The 22,166-nt window shown below is 36.4% G+C and overlaps 1 protein-coding gene across 1 annotated transcript; it reads left to right on the top strand.

Moving 5' to 3' along the window:
- The first annotated feature begins 5,912 nt into the window (after positions 1 to 5,912).
- FRG1 (FSHD region gene 1) lies at positions 5,913 to 21,194 on the top strand. The gene is made up of 9 exons (XM_012784224.3): positions 5,913 to 6,241; positions 7,328 to 7,398; positions 11,563 to 11,688; positions 12,309 to 12,366; positions 13,987 to 14,101; positions 16,373 to 16,477; positions 19,143 to 19,234; positions 19,747 to 19,857; positions 21,094 to 21,194. The coding sequence occupies exons 1-9, from the start codon at positions 6,180 to 6,182 to the stop codon at positions 21,128 to 21,130; spliced, it is 777 nt and encodes a 258-aa protein (XP_012639678.1). The 5' UTR covers positions 5,913 to 6,179; the 3' UTR covers positions 21,131 to 21,194.
- Positions 21,195 to 22,166: the final 972 nt, after the last annotated feature.

Below are 22,166 nucleotides of genomic sequence, written 5' to 3'. Positions count from 1 at the left end.
TGGGGAAAAAAGAGGCCGACTTCTTAGAATATACCAAAACTCAGAAGAAAAAGACGAAACAAAAACTTTAATTAGGTAGTATCAAGGATTGCTATTCATGCCACATCTATGATTTCATAATCTAAAAAGGAAATCCCAGCAAAAAGAGCCCAAAGGGAAGAGAAAGGAGACAGACAAGGACTGTCCTCTCTGTACCCCCTGAACTTTGTGCCACTCAACAAGCTCCCACGAGACTGCAGTCCCAGCTGCATGGGAGGCTGAAGTGGGAGCATCCCTTGAGCCCAGGAGTTCAAGGCTGCAGTGAGCTATGATGCATTCCACCCTGAGTGACAGAGGGAGATCCTGTCTCTTAAAAACAACAACAAAAAAAAACTTTTTTCATAATACACAGGTGTGATTTACCTTTTCTACCCCATCCTCTCACAAGTATATGTTGGAGTTTCCCAGAGGCTACCTGATGGGGGTAGCACAAGAAATTGTGGAAGCAGAAAGGAGAACCAAGCTCTCTCTTCTATTAAGCCAGACATTAAAGATAGACACAAACATAGAAAAATATGTCACTCTTCTCACCAATTTTATAGCTTTGAAAAATAACAATTTTAATAAAATATTTGATTTATGTTAATATATTTTATTTTTATTAATTTTTTTAATTTCTCAATTTTAATTTTTAATATGATAAAAATAGACAGATATAATCCAAATAAATGAAAGCTCTTTGGAGTCCTCAATAATGTTTAAGAGTATGAAGGGGTCCTAAAACCAAAAAGTTTGAGAATTGGTGCACTAGAGAACATGCTCTCTGATGTAGCCTGACGTGGCATCTACCTAGTCCATTTCTTAAATGCTTGATCAATTATCTCCCATTCCCCTCACCCCACCCTTGTTGCACAACTCAATTTTCCTACTCCAGCTGTCCCTATTATGGAAACGTTCTCAGGTTGTGGGATTTATTTATTAAATCTTTTGACAGTGTTATAGAGGCATCATTGATACATAAAAATTATATAAATTTAAAGCATACAACCTGATGTTTTGATATTCACCTAGGCTATGAAACAATCACAATAGGACAAATTAATATGTTCATTGTCTCTGCATAGTTACCATTGTATGTGTATGTGTAGATTTAATTTTTGATCTATCCTCTTAGCAAATTACAAGTATACAGTGCAGTATGGTTAACTATCATCACCATACTGTATATCAGACCTACAGAAATCATTCTAACTGCAACTTTGTTGCATTTAACCACTCTACTTCCTGCCCCCACAGCCCCAGCAACCACTATCCTACTCTCTGCTTCTATGAATTTGAATTTTTATTTTATTCATACTTTAATCACAAAATGCCTAGACATGTTAAAAGCAAAGAGACATCCAATAAATAGCTTCTCAACAGATAATCTAGAAGAGATGGACTAGTGGTACCTCATTTTCAAAAGTAAAGTGAAAAGAAATTACCCTGAAAATACAAAACTATTTTATCAAATATCATGGCAAATTAACATTGCATACTAGGTTACTTAATAAATTTCCAGAGATGACTGGAATAATTTCCATAAGATTTTGTTTCACCCCTAAGAATAGATTTCACAAAAAGTTACTTACTCATCTCCATCACTACTAGTGCCAATTAACACTGTTATTTTCAGCAAAACTTAAAAATAACATTCATACTTTTCTCCAGTGAGATCACATGAGATATCTATATGGAGTGGTGTTTTCATGTGACAACAGGTTCACTCTATATTCTTCACTGCAAATAACAGAAGACGGAAGATGAGGCCCTTCCTCATAGTTTGCTTAGGATTCAAAAAAATAGGAAGGGTGTTTTGTTGATATGCAACTCAAAACTATGGCTGTACATGACAGTACCTTATTAGTAAAGGAAGAAACCATGAGGCAGAACTCGCAAAAGAATGAGAGATCTATACATATTAGGGAAGTTCTGAGGAGAGAAAGATTATATTTGATTGGTGCTATGGTTTGAATATGTTTCATTCGGGTGTTAGGAAGTGATTAGGCCATGAAGATACCAGCCACCCTTGTGAATGGGATTAGGTGCTCTTATAACAGGGCTCCACGGGGGAGCTCCTCTCTCTTGCCCTCCCACCTTCCACCACGTGAGGACACAGCATTCATCCCCTCTGGAGGATGCAGCAGCAGGGTGCCATCTTGGAAGCAGAGAGCAGCCCTCCCCAGAAAACCCCACCTGCCAGCATCTTGACCAGGGACTTCCCATCCTCATGAATCACCCAGTCTGTGCTTTTTGGTTATAGCAATACACACAAACTAAGACACTTGGGGATTAGAAAAAGTTTTATGAAGTATCATTTGAGGAGAGTTTGGTGGATAGAAACAGAGAGAGGGTTTCAAACCACCCATGTGAAAGGAATAATATGACCAAGTCCAACTGGAATGCAAGATGGAGATGGTAAGAAAATTACAAGACACTCCACCAAAAGTGGGTGCAATGTAGCAGCAAAGTGAAAATTTAAATATTTACCACTAACATATAACAAAATACCATAGAATAGAAAAAGAAAAAAAAATTAAAAATAAATATTTACCACTGACTCCACATCTATTTGGAGTCTAATGTGTCCCAGGCTCTGAAATCAAGTAAACAAGACATAGATATGAATAAGTCCAAGACTCTGCCTTTGTATGGTCAAAATAATGTCTCCACGAAAATGTCCTAATCCCTGGCATTTGTGACTATGTACTTTACATGGCAAAAGGAACTTTGCAGATGTGATCAAATTAAGGACTTTGAGACTGAGAAATTATCCTTGATTATCTTGGGAGCCGACCTAATCGCATATATTCTTAAAATCAGAGAAACTTACCTAGCTGTGGTGAGAAGGTCACATGACCACGAGAGAGATTTAACATTGCTGGCTTTAAAGGGTACATGAACCAAAAAATGTGGCAGCCTCTAGAAGCTGGAAAAGGCAAGGAAATGGATTCTCCCTAGAGCTCCAGAAAAGACCACAGCCCTGGCAACACCCTAACCTAAGCCCAGTAAGACCAGGGTCAGACTTCTAACCTACAGCACTGTCAGGTAACAAGTCTTCATTTGAAGCTACTAAGTTTGTGGTAATTTGTTATGGTAGCAATAGGAAACTAATTTTAAGGAATTTATGATTTGGAAGAAAAGCAGGCCAGAAAGTCACCAATTACAAAATAATTAGATTAAAAGCTATTGAGATTAGGACTAGGTATTTTAAAAAAGAATTTAGAAAGAGAAGTTTGCAGCTCAAAAAGCAGATTTATGGATTTCATCCTAGAGGTTACAGTTGTGGCCAAAGGAATACACAAGCTCTGCTGGGGACAATGTGTGGGTTGAGGTTCTCAGAAGTCTGGGTAGGACCCTGAGGATTGCTAATGTTCATGGTGATGATGTGGTAGATTGTATCACTGTTCGCCCATTATCTGGCTTCCCTCCCGCAGTGTCCCTACCTACTGGAAGATTATACATTTTTGTCTTGTTAAAGGTAGGGTCAGGTTTAGCCATATGACATGTGAGCAGAAGTGACATGTGTCACTCCCAAGCAGAAGCTTTAGGACTCCCTTTCTCCCTCAGGCATGATGACTACCAGTGTTCGAGACTGAGGCTGCTCAGTGAGACTCGGTCTACAGCTGACCCACAGTGGACATGCAACTGAGCAAGAAATAGGGGTTCTTAAGACTGCAAAAGCTGCCATTGAGCAATAACCTAGAATAGAGGTCCAGTTGCCTAATTCAAAGGAACCAGAGGAGAGAGATGCCCAGGAGTATACCAGAACTGCCATGAGAGAAAGCTTTAACCATCAATCAGATCAGGAGACCATGAAGCCATGCAGGCAGGAAGGAAGAGAGGGAGGGAGGGAGAAAGGAAGAAAAAAAAAACTTGTTTCTCCTTACTTTTTCACTGTCAGGAAAAATGCTGAAAGATTTCTGAAATGGACCAAATAAAATTACATATATCCTATCTAGTGCATTCTGTGCTATTTGACTCTGTAGGAGCCTTTTACATCTCTGTAAGTTTCAAAATACTTAAAGTAATGCAAATGATTCTTGTCCATAGAAGTACAAATAAATTGTCAGGTAGAAGAAATTGATTATTGACCTGGGATATCAACCAGTTTTGTACTTAGTTGTGAATTTATTTTTGTATACCTATTTGCTTACATATGTGCTCTTTGAATTTCCCCTCAAATCAGTTGTAAAGTCTTACTGGTCCCTCATTAATTAACGAGTTATAAAATTCTTTTGACACTTGTTCATTTTATATTTATAAGAGAATAAAGATTTTACCTTCTCGGAAAAAAAACTGTCCTTCAACACCAATTCCTTATGTCCCACAGCAGTTCACATGGTAAAAGTGTGAGAGCAGCGGAGAGATGAGTAGGCACGTTTCCCAAAGACAGGCAGCCGCCATCCCTAGAATTGTTGAAACAAGAAGAGAATGTTCTGTATTGAATGGAAGTTAAAAGGTTGCACAATACCTAAGACTGAAAACTCTGAGACTGTCCCTTGCAATGGAGCACGAGGGGATGGCTCTCAAAAGAGAACAAGAGAGCTGTGGTGTTGGCCAGAATTTTTACCCAGAGTCAAGAGAACACCTTCTCTTGCTAAATACAGTTGAAAAGAAACAAAGGAGCAGTTGCAATTCGGTTATTTGACAAGGCATGCCTGTCCCACGTATAGATTACATAAGTTAAGGACTTGGCAATTAGGAGGTCATGGGTGTCAGGAGAGGGACTTCAGGGCTGTGGTGGTGGAGTGCAGGCCACAGCCGGCGGGAGGTGAGTTAGTGCAGAGCAATACGGGTGGCTCTCCCACGCATTCTGGTTGCAATGGGGAGGAGAGGGTAGCAGCTAAATGATAATGATAAACATCATGGACTTGGAGGGTTTTCTGTAATGTGGAGGAATTTGACTATTTGCATGTTCTGAGGGAAAGAAGAATGTAAAAGAGAAGTAGAAGTTAAAGGGGGTAACTGATGAAGCAAAGGTCCTAAGTGAGCAGAAGGGAAGGGGATCCAGAGCAGAGGAAAAGGATTAACTTTGAGCTGAAAGAAGAAAACATGAATGAGTGTAGAAAAAGGAAGCAGAAAGTAGAACTCATGGCCTTTGTGTGAAGGTGGGAGAAGTTACCTAAGCCTTCAATGAATGGGATAGTTGCCACAGGGAACCAGGAAGAAAGCTAACTAGAAATAAAGCAACAAATAGTAATATTCATAGAGTACTTACCACGTACAAGGCACTTTACATATGTGACATGTAAAGTTTGTGAGATTTCACATAACTGCACACATGCAAAACATTTTAAAGTGCCTTTGTTAATTTCTGTAACGGGTCATCGGTAATTTATTAACTGATGCTAGGACGCCCCATCCCGCCCGGGAACCTGGGCCTCCTTTAATAAACTTTAGATAGGGGAATAGTGATCTACGGAGGTCACTCGAGCAGCACCACGGAAGGGAGTTTGGAAGGGGAGAATTATTCACAGAAGAGATTGGAGCAGGCAGGGAAACCACGTGGCCAACTCCAGGAGAGCCTCTCCCAAGTCTTCAGTCTTCAGGGCCAAACCCCGCCCCACCTCAATCCTGATTCACCTGCGACCTCAAATTCAACACTTAATTATATTGGACATCGTTCCCTAATTGTTGCCTGCACATTATTCACGTCTCCCCAGGTAAAACAACGCGATAAGGTTCGTGGAGCTGCATGAAGCCGTGCACGCCGGAGCCCGGACTCACAGCGCGCGCCCAGCCCGCCGCGGACCGCCGGTCGGATCCCTGGTCACCTCCCCTCGGCCAGTCGCCGGCCGCCCGAGGCCCGCGGGAGGCGACGCCGACCCCGTCCGCCAGGGGGCGCGTCCGCGCGGGCTTCCGCCTTCGGGAGGCGCTGTTGTTCCGGGTTCCGCAAGAGGGAGCCGGAGGGAGCGGCCGCACGCTGATAAACTTGGCCCTCTGCGCTTGCGGTAGCGCCCCTGACAGTAAACAGGAAATAGAATTCTCTATTCCCGACTCTCAATGTTCGGGCGAGAAAGGCAAAGGACCCGGTAGAGAAGCCTGGTGGCTACCGACGTTTCGCATGCTTTCCTGGAGTTTGCACTTGGCCTCCACCTTTGTCCCCCCGCTCCCCGGCCGCTTCTGCTCCAGGTCAGGTATTTGGTCTCTTCAGAACCATGGCGGAATACTCCTATGTGAAGTCCACCAAACTCGTGCTCAAGGGGACGAAGGCTAAGAGGTGAGACCCTAAGCTCGTGCGGGAGACTCTTGTGTTCTTTTCTGACACCCTCTGGTCCCCCGCGAGACTCCTGGGAACGTTCAGGGCTGTCTCTTTAGCCTCCCATCGCTTGGGCCTGGCCTCTTGTCTGGGCCCGACCGAGGCTGCGACTCAATTCCCCCCGCTCGTGCGTGGCTGGAGAAGCTGTCGCGCGCTGTAAGGGTAGATGGGAGAGGGGGGCCAGCAGCCCCAGAGCCACAAGTTTGGGTGCACTGAGGCCTCCCTGCAGACTTCTGCGGGGTGGGTCTACATTAGTCTGATCATGCAGGTCATAATAACTTCCTTCCCTGAGGATGATTATTTTCACCATTGTCTCCCTTCCCCCAAGAGATATTCTTGATTCATTTTTTGTATGCAGAGTGGAACTGGGCTGAATCACATAGTGGTTAAGGATATGGTCTTTGATAGGGATATGGACTCGAATCTGGACTCCACCATTTGCTAATTTTGCGACTTAGAGCAAATTGGTTAATATGTCTGAGCTTCCGAGTACTCATTTTACTTTAAAAGAATTATGAGGATTAAATGAGGTAAAGTGTGTGCAGTAAATAAATTGAGCCAAATGCAAGGAGGTTGTCATGGTGACTTATGATTATTAGCTGTTTAGGGAAAGACACCTGTCCACTCAGATCTGCACCTCTTTTTTAGGTGGTAGATTTGTCTGCTGTTGACTGTACAGAATGTTTTCGGTACTTTTAGGTAAAGTGGAAAGAAAGTATCCAGAAGCGAGCTGAAGGCACTGCCCTGGAGATGAATCAGAGAGAGATTTAGTACCTCTTTCAAAAATCACAGAGCTAAGAAGTGACAGAATCAGGATTTAAAACTTGGCAGTCTGGCTCCAGAGTCTGCTGTCAACTGTAACACAATATGTACAGGGCCAGAAGCAACTTCTCAGTACTGTAAGAGGGCCCATCAGTGTAAATCATCATAAATCAGTAATTTATAAGTGGATGTATAGCTTAAAAGACTCTTCTCAGCTTTCATCTTGTGATATTTAACATACAAATCAGTATACCTAAACTCACCAGTATAAATTATCTCCTGTAGTAAGAAGAAAAAGAGCAAAGATAAGAAGAGAAAAAGAGAAGAGGATGAAGAAACCCAACTTGATATTGTTGGTGAGTCAGTTTTCAATGCTTTATTCTGAGAAAAGTTAACATTTGTTGAGATGTCATTTAAAATATTTTCCTGGTTAGATGTATATGATTTATTCATATTTGTCTTAAAGTGCTCAAATACGTTTTACAGCTGTAGATTCCTTTTATTTTTTAGCACAATAGATGACACTAATGCCGTTTTTCATTATTGGCACAAAGCACAAGAGAGAGGAAGCATAACTCTCTGATTCAGTAGGCACCGTTAGACTACTTAATAGGCAGAGATTCTGATACATAATTGTAAAGGCCTAATGTAAAGAAATATTATTTAAACAAATATGTTTTATAAGTTATTTTCTCTGGACATGTGTTCATCTTAGTTGTAGAAGTCAGTTATTTGTCTCTAAAGGAAGTATATTCACAGTAAAAATCATTATTCTATAAATTAGAAAATCAATGAAATCTTCAATAGAATAGAACATTAAGGTAGCCTATAAATGATATCATAAATAAACAGATCCAAACACATTTAACCAGTCTGTTTTCCATTTAGTCCTTAACTTTCCATACCTATACTTTAAAGCAATTTTTTTTCTCTTTTAAAACTTGGCAAGTTGCATTTTGAAACTTCATAAATTATAGTACCTTTAAACATATATAAAAATATAGAATAGTACAAAGCTACCTGTCTTGAGATCAGGTAGTGTAAGTCCTCCAACTTTGAACTTCTTTTTTTTTTTTTAACTTCTTTTTTCAAGATTAACTATTCTAGGTCTTTTACATTTACATATGAATTTTAGAATCAATTTATTAGTTCCTACAATAAAGCCTGTTGGATTTTCTGGGAGAGTTGTGTTAAATCTAGATCACTTGGGGAGAATCAACATTTCATTATTGAGTCTCAATAATTTGTAGTTTTCAGTGTAGCAGTCTTGCATGTCTGTTTAAAACTTACTGTTAAGTATTTTATAATTTTGTACTACTATAACGAGAATTCTTAAATTTTATTTTCCAATTGTTTGCTGTCAGTATATAGATATACAATTGATTTTTGTGTATAGACCCTATAGTCTGAGATGTTAAATTCACTTATTATTACTTTTAGTGTTTTTGCTTGTATAGAAAACTAAGAAATCTGCAATCATGTTTCTTGTGACTATAGTTTTGCATCTTTCTTTCCAATCTCTGTGTCTTTTTATTGCTTTATTATACTAACCAGGACTTCTATAATGTTGAACAGAAGTCACAAGAATGAACATAATTGCTTTGTTCCCAGTCTCAGGCAGAAAAGCTTTCAAGCCATATGGTGTGATGTTAGCTGTAGAATCTTCATAGGTACTCTTTATCAAAATGAGAACATTCCTTTTAAACTTAATTTTTGGGGAGTTTTTATCTTAAAGGGGTTTAATTCTATCAAATGCTTTTTTCTGCATGCATTCAGTGCCTTCCCTGTACCAGATATCCCTAAACAAGATAGACCTGGTTCCTACCTGTTTAGAAATAACAGGCCTTATTTCTGAACAGCTAAATAAAAAAATTAAATAATATGAGACAAGCTTTGTCATGCGTTGTAAGACAACACAGCAGTCTGCATAAGATTTAAAAGGAAATAACCTTAAGCATGTGTCTATATTTTGTTTTAAAAAATGGCAAGTTAGCCGGGCATGGTGGCGCATGCCTGTAGTCCCAGCTACTCGGGAGGCTGAGGCAGGAGGATCGCTTGAGCCCAGGAGTTTGAGGTTGCTGTGAGCTAGGCTGACGCCACGGCACTCACTCTAGCCTGGACAACAAAGTGAGACTCTGTCTCAAAAAAAAAAAAAAAAAAAAAAAAAAAAAAAAGGCAAGTAATGTTTTGGAATGGATTCTCAGATTCAGCTTAGGTGTCTGCAGCATACACATACATCGATTTGGCTGTAACCTGACTTTCAGAGATAGGCAATTGTAATGCCCAGTGCTTTTTTATAGCCAAAAGCCCCAGGGCTGATATTGGCAAATACTGTGTTACGTTACTTTAGTAACATACATATTTAATGCATTCATTTAGTATAATGTCTTCAAGGTTCATCCATATTAGAACATATGTCAGAATTTCCTTCCTTTTTAAGGCTGAATAACATCCCATGATATGTATGTACCATATTTTGTTTATTCATTCATCCATCTAGCAATGGACACTTGGGTTTGCCTCTACCTTTTTGCCTATTGTGAATAATATTGCTGTGAATATGGATGTACAGATATCTATTCAAGACCCTGATTTCAATTTTTCGGTGTATATACTCAGAAGTGAATTGCTGGATCATATGATAATTCTCTTTTTAATTTTTTGAGGAACCACCATACTGCTTTCCATAGCAGCTACACCATTTTACATTTCCGCCAGCAGTGCACAAAAGTTGCTTATTTGTGACTGTACTTTAAAAAGTAAAATATATCTTGGAAGTGATTAAATAACATCCTTGCCAACATGTGTTTTTCTGTTTTATTTTGATAATAGGCCTCCTAATGGGTATGAAGTGGTATCTCATTGTGGTTTTCATTTGCATTCCCTACTGGTTAGTGATGCTGAGCATCTTTTCATGTGTTTATTGGCCATTTGTATATCTTCTTTAGAGAAATGTCTATTTAAGTCCTTGGCCAAATTTTGAATTGTGTGGATTTTTTGTTTTGTTTTTTTGTTTTGGGATTTTTTTTTTTTTTGGAGTTCTCTATACTAGATTTTATTCCTATAATATATGTAATTTACAAATATTTTCTTCATTCTGTGGGTTGCCTTTTTACTGTGATGACAGTGGTCCTTCCGTGCACAAAAGTTTTTAATTCTGAGGAAGTCCAATTTGTCTATTTTTTTCTTTTGTTACCTGTTCCCCTCATGTCATATCCAAGAAACCATAGCCAAATCCAGTGTCATAAAGCTTTTTCCCCTGTTTTCTTCCAAGAGTTTTATAGTTGTAGCTCTCACATTTAGGTCTTTGATCTATTTATTGTAAGTTAATTTCTGTATTTGATGTTAGGTAAGGGTATAACTTCATTTTAGCTAAAGTTTTACTTATCTTTTAAATTAATTATGAAAAACCTAAATGTTTAGTTGAATAGGAAATTACATAACACTGTCATTATCAGACCTTGCTGATAAGGTAATTAACAAGAATTCCTTAATACCATCTAATATCCTGTTAATGGTTGACTGATTTCTACTCTAACTAAAGTACATTCAGGAGAAGATTTTAGGTTATTCTTTTTCCATTAAAATATAAACTTTTGCAATAATTGCTTCAATGGTCTTACTCTAGAGTTTAATATTTCCATTGGTGAATTAGAAATTAGTATACATAGACATAGATTCTGCTCATTTTGCTTCTAATCTAAAATCATAGTTAAGACTGCTATGTGCTGGAAAGTCTTTCTGCAGGAGCCCATAATATAATGAGCATTGCCTCTGGAAAGCAGGCATGGATGGCTGGATGGGGTCTGGAATGAGAGAGACTGTTTTCTTTTTTTTTTTTTTTTTTTCCTTTTTGAGACAGAGTCTCACTTTGTTGCCCAGGCTAGAGTGAGTAGCATGGTGTCAACCTAGCTCACAGCAACCTCAAACACTGGGCTCAAGCGATCCTACAGCCTCAGCCTCCTGAGTACCTGGGACTAGAGGCAGGTGCCACCATGCCCGGCTAATTTTTTGTATGTATATTTTTAGTTGGTCAATTAATTTCTTTCTATTTTTAGTAGAGACGGGGTCTCGCTCAGGCTGATTTCGAACTTCTGACCTCGAACGATCCGCCCGCCTCGGCCTCCCAGAGTGCTAGGATTACAGGCGTGAGCCACCATACCTGGGCTGAGAGAGACTGTTCTCTGTATCATTTTATATTGTCACAAGAACCTAATCCTGACTGCAGTAGTAGTCAGATGAATCTACACACATCTACGCAAACGAGTGCTTGTAAAAGTGGTGAAATCTGAATAAGGTTCATGGATCATATCAATGTCAGTTTCCTAGTTTTGACATTGTAAAATAGTTATGTAAGATGTCATAATTGGGAGAAAGTGAGTAAAAGGTATATGAGGTTTCTGTATTATTTCTTACAATCACAAAATAAAAAATTTTAAAAGATAAGTTACAGCAACAATTAAAAAAAAACCTTGTGTCAAAGCTAAAACATAAAGTTTAACATTGATTTTATTTTTTAGGAATCTGGTGGACAGTAACAAACTTTGGTGAAATTTCAGGAACCATAGCCATTGAAATGGATAAAGGAACCTATATACATGCACTTGACAATGGTCTTTTTACACTGGGAGCTCCACATAAAGAAGGTTTGTGTCTGGTGGAAGCAATGGAAGGGAAAAGCAATGGAAGGGAGGCCAAATTCTAACTAGTCTCAAGCATATTCCAAAGGAATGGAGCCCTTACATTTGACTCCTCATTTTTCCTTCCTCAATTTGTATCAACCATTGGCAACTCCCTCTTTCCAGTAAAAGCATTTGAAAACATTCTGTATAGTTGCAGAAGAGTATCTTTGGAAATCAGAAACAACATGAATAGTTAAAATAGTAAATGGAAAGAAAAAATAAAATCTGATTGAGTCAAAGGTTTGGATTTCTTCTCCCTCCACCCCAGATTTATTGCCAAAACTAACCTGGGTGTATTTAACAATTTAAAGTTTTTCATTCTCTTTATCCCATCAGAGGAAGCGCTGATGAGATATGAAGTAATTAGAAGGTAAAAAGCAGTATCATTTAGTCAGAATGGCCATCTCTTAAATAAATGAAAGCATTTAGTTTTTAGAATATTGTACTTATTTGTGACTATACTTTAAAAAGTAAAAAATATCTTAGAAGTGTAAAAGAAAAGAGCTACATTTTTAAAACAAAATAATCATATCTATATTTATACCATATGTCAAATTTATTTTCAAATGTTTTTTCTTCAATAGTTGATGAGGGCCCTAGTCCCCCAGAGCAGTTCACAGCTGTCAAATTGTCTGATTCCAGGTAAGCTTGAGTTGAACTCTAAGTAATAACCGTTTATTTTTTAATTTCCTTCATTAAAAGTTTCAATATTTAGCTGACTTAAGCTCATAGAGTAATTTTGATGTAAAAAACAAAATAATTTTTTTTTGAAAAGTGGATTTTGTGATCTACTTTTAGTGGATTTCCTATCCTTTCCTAGGCTGGATTTTTCCAGCCTAGTATTAGGCTAGGAAATATGGGAAAAAATATGTAAGTTTAAAAAAATGAAGCTTCCTAATGTCACAGACCAAACAAGATAGATTACAAAGATCATGTGAAGAAAACAAGCGTAATACAAAACCTGGCCCAGTGTTACTGTGATATATAAACTCGCTGATCAGAAGTCAGGAGATCAACGGGGTTATAAAAGAAAGGAATATCATCAAAACCAGCAGAGAATGTTATATCATCATAAAGATAAAAAGAGTGTTTACTCATTATTTTGACAATCATTTTACAAGATGACCTTTTTAGTGTCTCAATGCAGAAGTGCAGAGTGATACTTTGGGTTGTACATGTTGAAAGTGAATTTCTTCTATCTAGCAATTAGTTACATCAACATAATGATTTGTGTTGTATTATCATTAACCTATAAATGAGTATAAAGTCAATTTCCTAGAGATTGGTAAGGTAAAAAATTGGAAATCATAATTTTTTAAAAAAATCATATTAAGATGATTATTTCTGTACTTTTCTTTGAAAGTCTGAGAAGTATGGTAAAAGACTTCTAAAGAATAAAAGCAGAGGAAGGAAAGAAATCAATAGATACAAACTCCTTTATTGTTATAAATAAAAATAATAATAAAATTAAGAAGTGAGGAAAATATTTGCAACAACCTTAATAAGCAGTGAGTTCTTATTCTTCTAATGTATATACTGAATTCCTAACACTAATGACCCCAATAGAAAAATGGCAATAAGACTTCAGTAGAAAAATGGACAATGGACATAACCGGATAATTTGAAAAATAAAAAGGAAAGGAAAAGAAATGCAAATGCCACTCTAATTAATAACTAAAATACAAATTAAATCGGATACTATTTGTTCCATATCAGGCTTTCAAGGATTGTTTTAAAGGCATAATGTTTACAAAGCCCGTGATACAAAAGATGCTCTCTTGATCTGAGGAGAGAATGTTAGTTGATACACCTTTTTCTAGAAAGCACTGTTTGACGGCTTATAATGAGTGCTTTAAAGTTGATATCCTTCGATCCAAGAATTTTTTTCTTTAGAAGCTCTTCTAAGGATAAATTCAGCAATTTTGTTTACAGAAAAGATAGCAGTAGGACTGTTTATAATAGCAGAAAAATAAACTTTTATCTGTAATATAACATTTATAACTATTAAGAGTAGGATATTTGAAGAATAATGAATTAGGAAAATGTTTGCTATATGATACATAATATAAAATATCAAAAAGCAGAATACAAAGCTGTGTATATAGAACTGCAGTATCCAATATGGCAGCAAGTAGCCAGCCACGTGTAGCTTTTGAACATTTGGAATATGTCCAGTCTAAAATTTTATGTATGTTTTTATGTTCCATATTTAATTTTCTTTCTCTCGGTTCTTAACATCTTATCTCTTTTATTAATGTAAAGAATTGCCCTAAAATCTGGCTATGGAAAATACCTTGGTATAAATTCAGATGGACTTGTTGTTGGGCGTTCAGATGCAATTGGACCAAGAGAACAGTGGGAACCAGTCTTTCAAGATGTAAGTGCTATTACTGTTTATAAAAGTCTCCTATCAGTGTAAGAGAAAATCTTAAACAGTCAACAACGTATTTTAAAAAGCCAGAACAAGTAGGGTACAATAATATAATACATTAAATTGTAAAACATCAGTGTGAATTTAAAACTTTAAAGAGATCTCAAAAAACAGTTCAACAAAAATATCAGTAGTACTTTTCCCCACCATCATCCCTGTATACCCTGAGTGCTTAGATGTGAGTCTGTCTTATTCTCTGTTAAAGAACCAGGACTTTTGAGATAATAGCCAACTTTAAATCTCAGGGTAGGAACACAGGATAGTTCAGAAGTATCCTCTTGTTATTAGAAATCATGGATGCTTTCAGAAACATTAGAGAACAATGGAGAATACTAAGATCAATTTATAATAGTTTGTGCATAAAATAATAAATAATAGTAATGGTTCATTGAAATATATATAGTCTGTAATAGTCTTTCAGTTCATAATGAAATTCAAAAAAAGAACAAAGAGTTTCCAAAAGATCATTTTAATATGAGAGGATGGAGATAATATCTTAATTCTTATAATTTTAATAAGTAGGCAATTGCGATATGTAGGTGTTTTGTTAAGTCTTTGTTGATACAGAATACATCATATCTTTTTCAATTTGTGTAAAGCAGTAAAGATTGAACAAAACTATGAAAGAGCTAAACAATCTTCAAAAAGTAGATGCCATATCAAGAACAGTAGGGACCAGTGGGCACCAGGTAAAACAACCAGGTGGAAAAGAAATTCTGTAGCTGAGTAGCAGCCTTGGTAATATACAATAACATATTCAAAATAGGATTCAACAGCATTTTTCAAGGTGATAAATTAGCCAAACATCCCGCCAAAAAGCAATGATTACTTACTCATTCTTTTAATCCCCTAGGATAAAATTTTGCGTCAGTGACTTTCAAACTGTTAATATTTTGATCCCAACTCAGTGAGAAATACATTTTTACATTGTACATGGTGCACATACGTGTATAACTGAAGCAAGAGTCGTATTTAACAGTACTTACGTATCCATGTATTATGCACTCTGATATTTTCTATTCTCTTTTACCACTTCTATGTCTGTTTTTTTCCTGATACTGGTCAGAACCCACTAACTTGATTTTATGATCCACTAATGAGTTGCAACCTCTTCTGATGATCTTACTAATTATGAGAGTTATTGGTGATAAAAATTAAACCAACAGAAAAGGGCAGTGTATCATGAGACCAAGATGATGAGTCAGATACTATTTTAATAATGACACAAAACTTTAGGAAAGTTCATTTCATTTTATTTTTAGGAAAGACACTAAATTTCAAAATTTTAATTTAAATGAAAGAGACACTGAAAAGACCCTGATGTAACAAGTTAAACATTATTGCAGAAAGGGATACAGCTGAGTGATCTGCAGCACAGGTCTCAGTCACCTTGGACCCTACAGCAGTGCCCCAGTGCTCACTGAGTCGATCAGGTGACAGCCCAGCCCGGCCCTGCCCACTGAACTAAGAAATCAAATCACATCTGCTATTAGCACTTTTGTAACTGGATATAAGATTATTAATACATTTAATAATTATTATATTTGTAAACACTTTGATGTTTAAGGTATTCTGAGTTTTCCAAAAGAATCAGCCAAATACAAATTATAATTAAACCTTACATTTGTTAAGGGAATTTAATTAACCAAATTTATAATCCAGGTTTAGATACATAAGAAAGTTGGTTTTCAAAGTTTTGTTTAATAGAAATCAGTGTAATACATCAAACATTAAACAACTAAAAAGTTCCTCAAACATTGATACTTAAATTCAAAGGCATCAGAGGTATTTTATATATTTTTTTACATTTTCTAATTATGAAGAAAAATTTTACCTAAAACACTATTTGTATAAATTATTACACATTATTCATATTTTTATTGTCTTTAAAACTGGATTTTTTAAAAACCAAACTAAATCAGTTATCTCCTCAAGAGATCTTTTAGGCCAAAGAAACAATTCTATTTCATCTAGTTAGAATTTAGTGCTACTAGAAAAATAAGCTAAAAATGTTTATCATTATAATCTTTAAGCAGTAAAATTATAGGTGGTTTTTGTTTTCTCTTATGTATGTTTCTGTATTTTCCAGGTTTTCTCCAAGTTCTTTTTCCTAATTTTAGAATCAAGGAGGAAAAATTAATTTAGTCTAAAGGCTTAATGAAAATTTCTTCTGCAGTTATTCTCATTGCTCTATTTCTGTTGTTTTGTTTAACATAGGGGAAAATGGCTTTATTGGCCTCGAATAGCTGCTTTATTAGATGCAATGAAGCAGGTGATATAGAAGCAAAAAGTAAAACAGCAGGAGAAGAAGAAATGATAAAGGTAATCATGATATTTTTCTACAGATGAATACATGTCACATATCTGATGTGACTGCATATCTTTAAAACATTGAATTATCATTTACTGTCACTTTAAAGATTTAATTAATAGCTTCTTATGATATTCCAAATAAGCTCTATTTTAAATCATAAATCCCATAATTCATAATTGTTTGCACAATTTAGTAGAGAAATTACTACATCTATAAGCTACCTTGCTATTACCACCAGGTATTAGTGTCTTTTTCTCAGTAGTTCCACATGCTTTTTAGACTTTTTTTTTTTCTTCTTCTTCTTCTTCTTGGCTGCATTTTAAAAAGTTAGTTTTTAAATAGATAAAATGTGCTCATGGTTCAAACTTTTTGCAGTAAAAACATATAAAGACATACTCTTCCCATCCAGCTTGTTCACCTGTCTTCCATTTACCGTGTTCCTGTCCCTCTCCCTTTAATCAGTCTCTTATAGATGGAAATTTAGGTTGTTGCCAGTCTTTTGCTTCTACAAACAGTGCTATAGCACATAACTTTGAATATGCATCAATCTGTAGATATGCAGGTGGAGCTGAAGATAAATTCCCAAAAGCAGAATTATAGGGTCAAGGGATTTATGCATTTGTGATTTTGTTAGTTACTGCCAGATTCCCTTTCATGGAGGCTGTACTAACTTACACACCTGCCAACGTGTGTGAGAAAGTTACCAGATTGTTTTGGGTTTGCTTAATGCCCAAGCTTCCATGATGTGCTAGTCACTGTAAAAAACATAAAAGACATACCCAGAATTTCTAAGGCTTTAGCCCTCAAATTTTTTATCTTTTTATGAATAAATTCAAGTCATCTTTATATGATGAAAAGCATGAATCACATAAAACAAATGTTTGTTTGTTTGTTTGTATTTCATGTGTGTCACTAAGCCAGAAATAAAAGTCCCTTATTCTAGGGTAAATCGCCTAATCTTATTCTTTATTTTACTTCATTATAAAAGTTATACAGACATCTTCAAGGTGACATTCTAAATAAATAGATAACTGCAGGATAACTTAAGTAAATCAGGGCATTAACTGGAATTTGATGAAGGCCTTTTTAAGGCTTAATTTTTCAGATTTACAAAAGTCACCTGGCCTTTAATGACGTGTGTACATCAAGATCTAAAGAATCTAAAGAATAACTAAAGATCAAGATCTAAAGATCTAAAGAATAACTCCTACCTTCTTTACACGTTGTTTTCCATTTTCTTGGCATTCAGTCCCAGTACAGAGCATTCTGAACCTTGGTTAACGTGTCTCGTCGGGAGTCATAGGTTGTGGCTAGTCGGTCTGATCCAGATTTGCTGTGTACAAGGCCAGAGTGGAAAGCTGTAAGAGGTGGGGGGAAAAATGCCTTTTCCAAAATATTCTTCATTTTAATAAATGAATCATAAAAATCTGTGTTATGTTTTCTCTACTACCAGCATAATTTGAAAGCATCTATTAAATATCTATACATGCTTTGTGTCAGATTTTCTATCATATATTTGATTTTTTTCTTAAAATATTCTTGATTTTCATGATAATTTAGTCTTTTAGTATTCTTTGTACCTTCAAAAATATTGCTAATCTTATAAATAAGAATAACAATACTGTCAACTCTTTATTTCATTTTCTGGAGTTGGTTGATAGAGAGAGAGATACCAGTCAAGAAGACAGCATAGGAATTAGAAATTTTAGTGTACTTTCCATAATTTTTCAGATGAAGTACCTGTCAGATTTCCCTGGGACTCTTTGGTTAGGCAAGAACTTGGAAGCTCTGAGCAATGAGTATCCAGGACTCTTTCCCCTTGCCATTTACACTGCAGTGTCTACTACTCTGTGCCAGTCATCCACCGTTATGAGAGGTCTTACCTACCAGAACACAGATCCATCTTACCAAAAGTAGTGCTGTGCCACAGGCCCTCGCTGAGAATGTTCCCAGATCTTCTAGAACCTCTCTAACCATCACTGTCACACATGTTATTGGCACAAACAAGTTATTGGTCATCACTTTATAAGTCATGTTGGAATTGGATTCTGTGCCACAGAGATCACTTTGGAGACATGGGTCCTTTGGGTTGCAAATTGCTACTTTCAAAGACAATCCTAATTGTATCTAGATCAATTAATTTATGTCATGTGATAGTGAATATCTGTTTAAACATATGAGGATATAAGAAGCATTTAAAAGGAGTGGATTCCAATTATATAAAAACAAATTATGTAATGTTAAAAATCTGACATATTTGGTAATAGTCTGTACAAAACAAAATAGCTACTGTCTGAAGCTTTCAACCTAATAAAATAATGAACACTATCTACCAGGGATAATTTGATCCTAGTGTATCTACTTTGGGGCCAAAATTAAATTAGTTAAATTATTGCCTAGTTGCTCAGTAGGACCTGATCTGTTAAATGTTTTTCAAATAATTTTCTCTTTAGTGTTTCTGACACAAGGGCTGTAGAGAAGCATAGAATAGCAATTATTTATATAAATCATACATATAAAAAAAACACATATCCAGAACCTTTTTCTGAATCTAATTGCTAAGTTAATTATTTTCTTCTTTTACTTAAGAAATCACCTAGAATGTTCTTGTACAAGAAGTAATGTGGGGAGGGTGGGAGATAAATGTCTAACCTGTTGGATTCTCATATCCAGATTCGGTCCTGTGCTGAAAGAGAAACCAAGAAAAAAGATGACATCCCAGAAGAAGACAAAGGAAATGTGAAACAGTGTGAAATTAATTATGTGTATGTATTCTTCTCCTTTTAGACCTACAGATTTGACCGTGAAGCACTGCTCAAGGTGCTTTTAAAATAAAATACCTTAAGGACAAGAAGGGAGAGGGAGCATAATGTACACTCCAGGACAAAGCACTGAGCTAAATGCTTTTCTTTTCTCGAGGCTCTAGAAGCTTCAGTTTTCCTAAGCATCCTGCTGGCTCTCAAAGCTGGAGGCATTTGGGTTAGTCATTTTCCGTATTCATTAATAGGATGGCTATAAAGCCAACCAAAGGCTGTTGGTGGCCAGGACACAGGGACTCCAGCGGCATGCCCTGATAGAAATGGGGCTGCCCAAACAATGGCCCTCTTGATGGTGGGTCACAAAGGGTCATCTTTGTAGTTGAAAAGCTCGAGGTTATTGAAAACATTCTAATTACATTCTTTTAATAAGTGAAAAATTAACAGTATTTATAAGTTCATCAGTAAAACATGTATAGTCAGTGTTCGGGATATTTTCAATGAAGACATTTTCTTTACAGAAAGAAGTTTCAGAGCTTCCAAGACCACAAACTTAAAATAAGTAAAGAAGACAGTAAAATTCTTAAAAAGGCTCGGAAAGATGGATTTTTGCACGAGACGCTTCTGGACAGGTAGATATAAATTTACTTCACCTATTTTCAGTAGCCAGTAGAAATGGCATGCATAAAACCAGTGTTCTTTTTAAATTACTAGTTTTCAAATTTTTGTCTTTATTTGTAAATCTGAATTTAATAATATACCTAGGACATAAGTCTGAGAAAAGATTGCCAAGTAAGAATACCTAAAAATTACAACCAGAATCTAAGTATTTGTATACTTTATTGTAAGAAATTCAGGTGTGACTGTATCTACCTTATAAATCTATTCATCATCATCTTTTTATAGCTATTAGAACCAGAGTTAGGAAGTATTAATAGTTACTTTCCCATTCCAGCAGCTGTAGGTAAAAAAAAAAAAAAAAAGAAAAGAAAAGAAATAGTTATTTGACTAATGTCAAAATTCTGTGGATTCTACTAGAGTAGTTACAGTTTCCTTAAAGTAAAATAAAAATAGGTCAGTTAAAGTGAAATAAAAATAGGTCAGTTAAAAAATTACTAAATATAAAAGTTAAATAAATGAAGTTGAAGCAGTTTTAAGTAAGATTCAGAATGGTACAGGATATTTATCAGAGTACATTATTAGTATTTATTTTTTACTATTCCTATTTAGATAAGTAATGACCTAGGTTTACAACACAGAAAAATAAGTAAGGGGGTTTAGCTATCAGCTTACAACTATAAATCAAGAAAGTGCCAGATGTTGGTCATCTCCAGATGCTCATATTACCTGATAAAGGCAATGCTTAATTATATATTTCCAAGTTCTTACCTGGAGTCAATAAATGAGCTAATAATTTCATTCAGCTGAACAAATAATATGTATCTAGTTCTAAGAAATCAAGAAGAGAATGTAAAGTATAATCAGGAGATGGACACTAGAATAAGGTCTCTATCTCATAACTTTATCACTGGTAAAAATATGGCATTGCCACTCCATTAAATAAAAATTTAGGGCATAGTTAAATGCAGAAGTAATTAAAATTGCTATTATGGATTGAAAAACCCTTAGGCAACATTTGTTAACTATTAGAAGACAACTTTCATAAGAATAGAATCCATTTTGTATAGAAAGAAAATTGAAAAGTAAAATTTTAATAAAATATTTTCATGTAAGTGTTGTGGTAATATAATAACCAAAATTGAACACATAAATTTTAAGCATGAGTTTTATATTTGGTAGCAATTGACTATTTATGGTATGTTTTGCATAGATTAATTTTTTTTCATTATTTGTCTTTGTTTAAACAGGAGAGCCAAATTGAAAGCTGATAGATACTGCAAATGACCAGGATTTTTGTTTCTTCCTTATCTTTTTGTTTTTTCTGAATAAAATATGCAGTGGAAGTGTTTTTACAGAGTTCTTGGGCTGTTACAAAATTATTGTTTAACTAGTAGCTAGTTTAACCAAGATTAAACAAGTTTAATCAAGATTCTTTTTTTTTTTGAGACAGAGTCTCACTCTGTTGCCTGAGCTAGAGTGCCATGGCGTCAGCCTTGCTCACAGCAACCTCAAACTCCTGGGCTCAGGCAATCCTCCTGCCTCTGCCTCCCGAGTGTTCCAAATCCAGGTTGTGTATCAGGTGCCTGGCTTTCACCATGGAAGTTCTGACTCCAGACTGAGCTCAGACATCTGTGTGCTTTTAAAAGTCCATGTTGTGACCTGTCCCAAGAGGGTAACTGCAGGTGTTTGGGGGCAAGTCCCTCCATGGAAATAAAGTGCTCAAGTAACTTGTAGGCCCTCACTCTTCTGGAACAGAGTGTGTGGGGAGGGTGGAGGGCAGGGATGAGAGAGGGATGAGCATATGCTTTTGCAGCAGGAAGATACAGTAGAGGTTGTAGACGGCCTCGGCAGACAAGGAACAGGTGTTGTCCACTGGGTCCTGGCAGCATGTGGCCAGCATCCTCACCAGCTGCCCCAGCCAGGTGAACTGAATTTCCATCTGGGGAGGAGAGCTGGAAGTCACAAGTTATCCCAGACACTCCTTCAGGCTGGGTTGTCACTGAAGAAAAACTAGGAGGAGGGGACACGTGTGCCAGAGACCTGAGTGCTGAGACTAGGTGTGGGGAACAGGGAAGGAATCAGATGAGGTGTGGCTGGAAAGCACATACACCAGCATAGCTGCAGCAGGACCTGACACTACTCCCCTTCCTCTGCCTTTTGACACCATGCTCATCCTTCAAGCCCAGCTCAAATGTGTCCTCCTCTATGAATCTTTTCAGATTCCCTCACTTGAGATCATTTGTGTTTCCATATAGTCTTCCCACCACATTTGGTTTGTACGTTCATCATGGCATTGAGAGAACTGTCCTGGTCATCTACA

The sequence above is a fragment of the Microcebus murinus genome, chromosome 15, assembly GCF_040939455.1.
Source record: "Microcebus murinus isolate Inina chromosome 15, M.murinus_Inina_mat1.0, whole genome shotgun sequence".
Classification (NCBI taxonomy): domain Eukaryota; kingdom Metazoa; phylum Chordata; class Mammalia; order Primates; family Cheirogaleidae; genus Microcebus; species Microcebus murinus.
The sequence above is the reverse complement of the archived record's forward strand: the minus strand, read 5'-3'. Positions and strand labels throughout refer to the sequence as shown.

Bases quoted from the DNA above. Each gene is read 5' to 3' on its own strand.
- FRG1 (XM_012784224.3), top strand. From the start codon at position 6,180: ATGGCGGAATACTCCTATGTGAAGTCCACCAAACTCGTGCTCAAGGGG. The intron at 12,367-13,986 runs GTAAGCTTGAGT...ATTAATGTAAAG, and splicing joins GTCAAATTGTCTGATTCCAG to AATTGCCCTAAAATCTGGCT. The intron at 19,858-21,093 runs GTAGATATAAAT...TTGTTTAAACAG, and splicing joins CACGAGACGCTTCTGGACAG to GAGAGCCAAATTGAAAGCTG.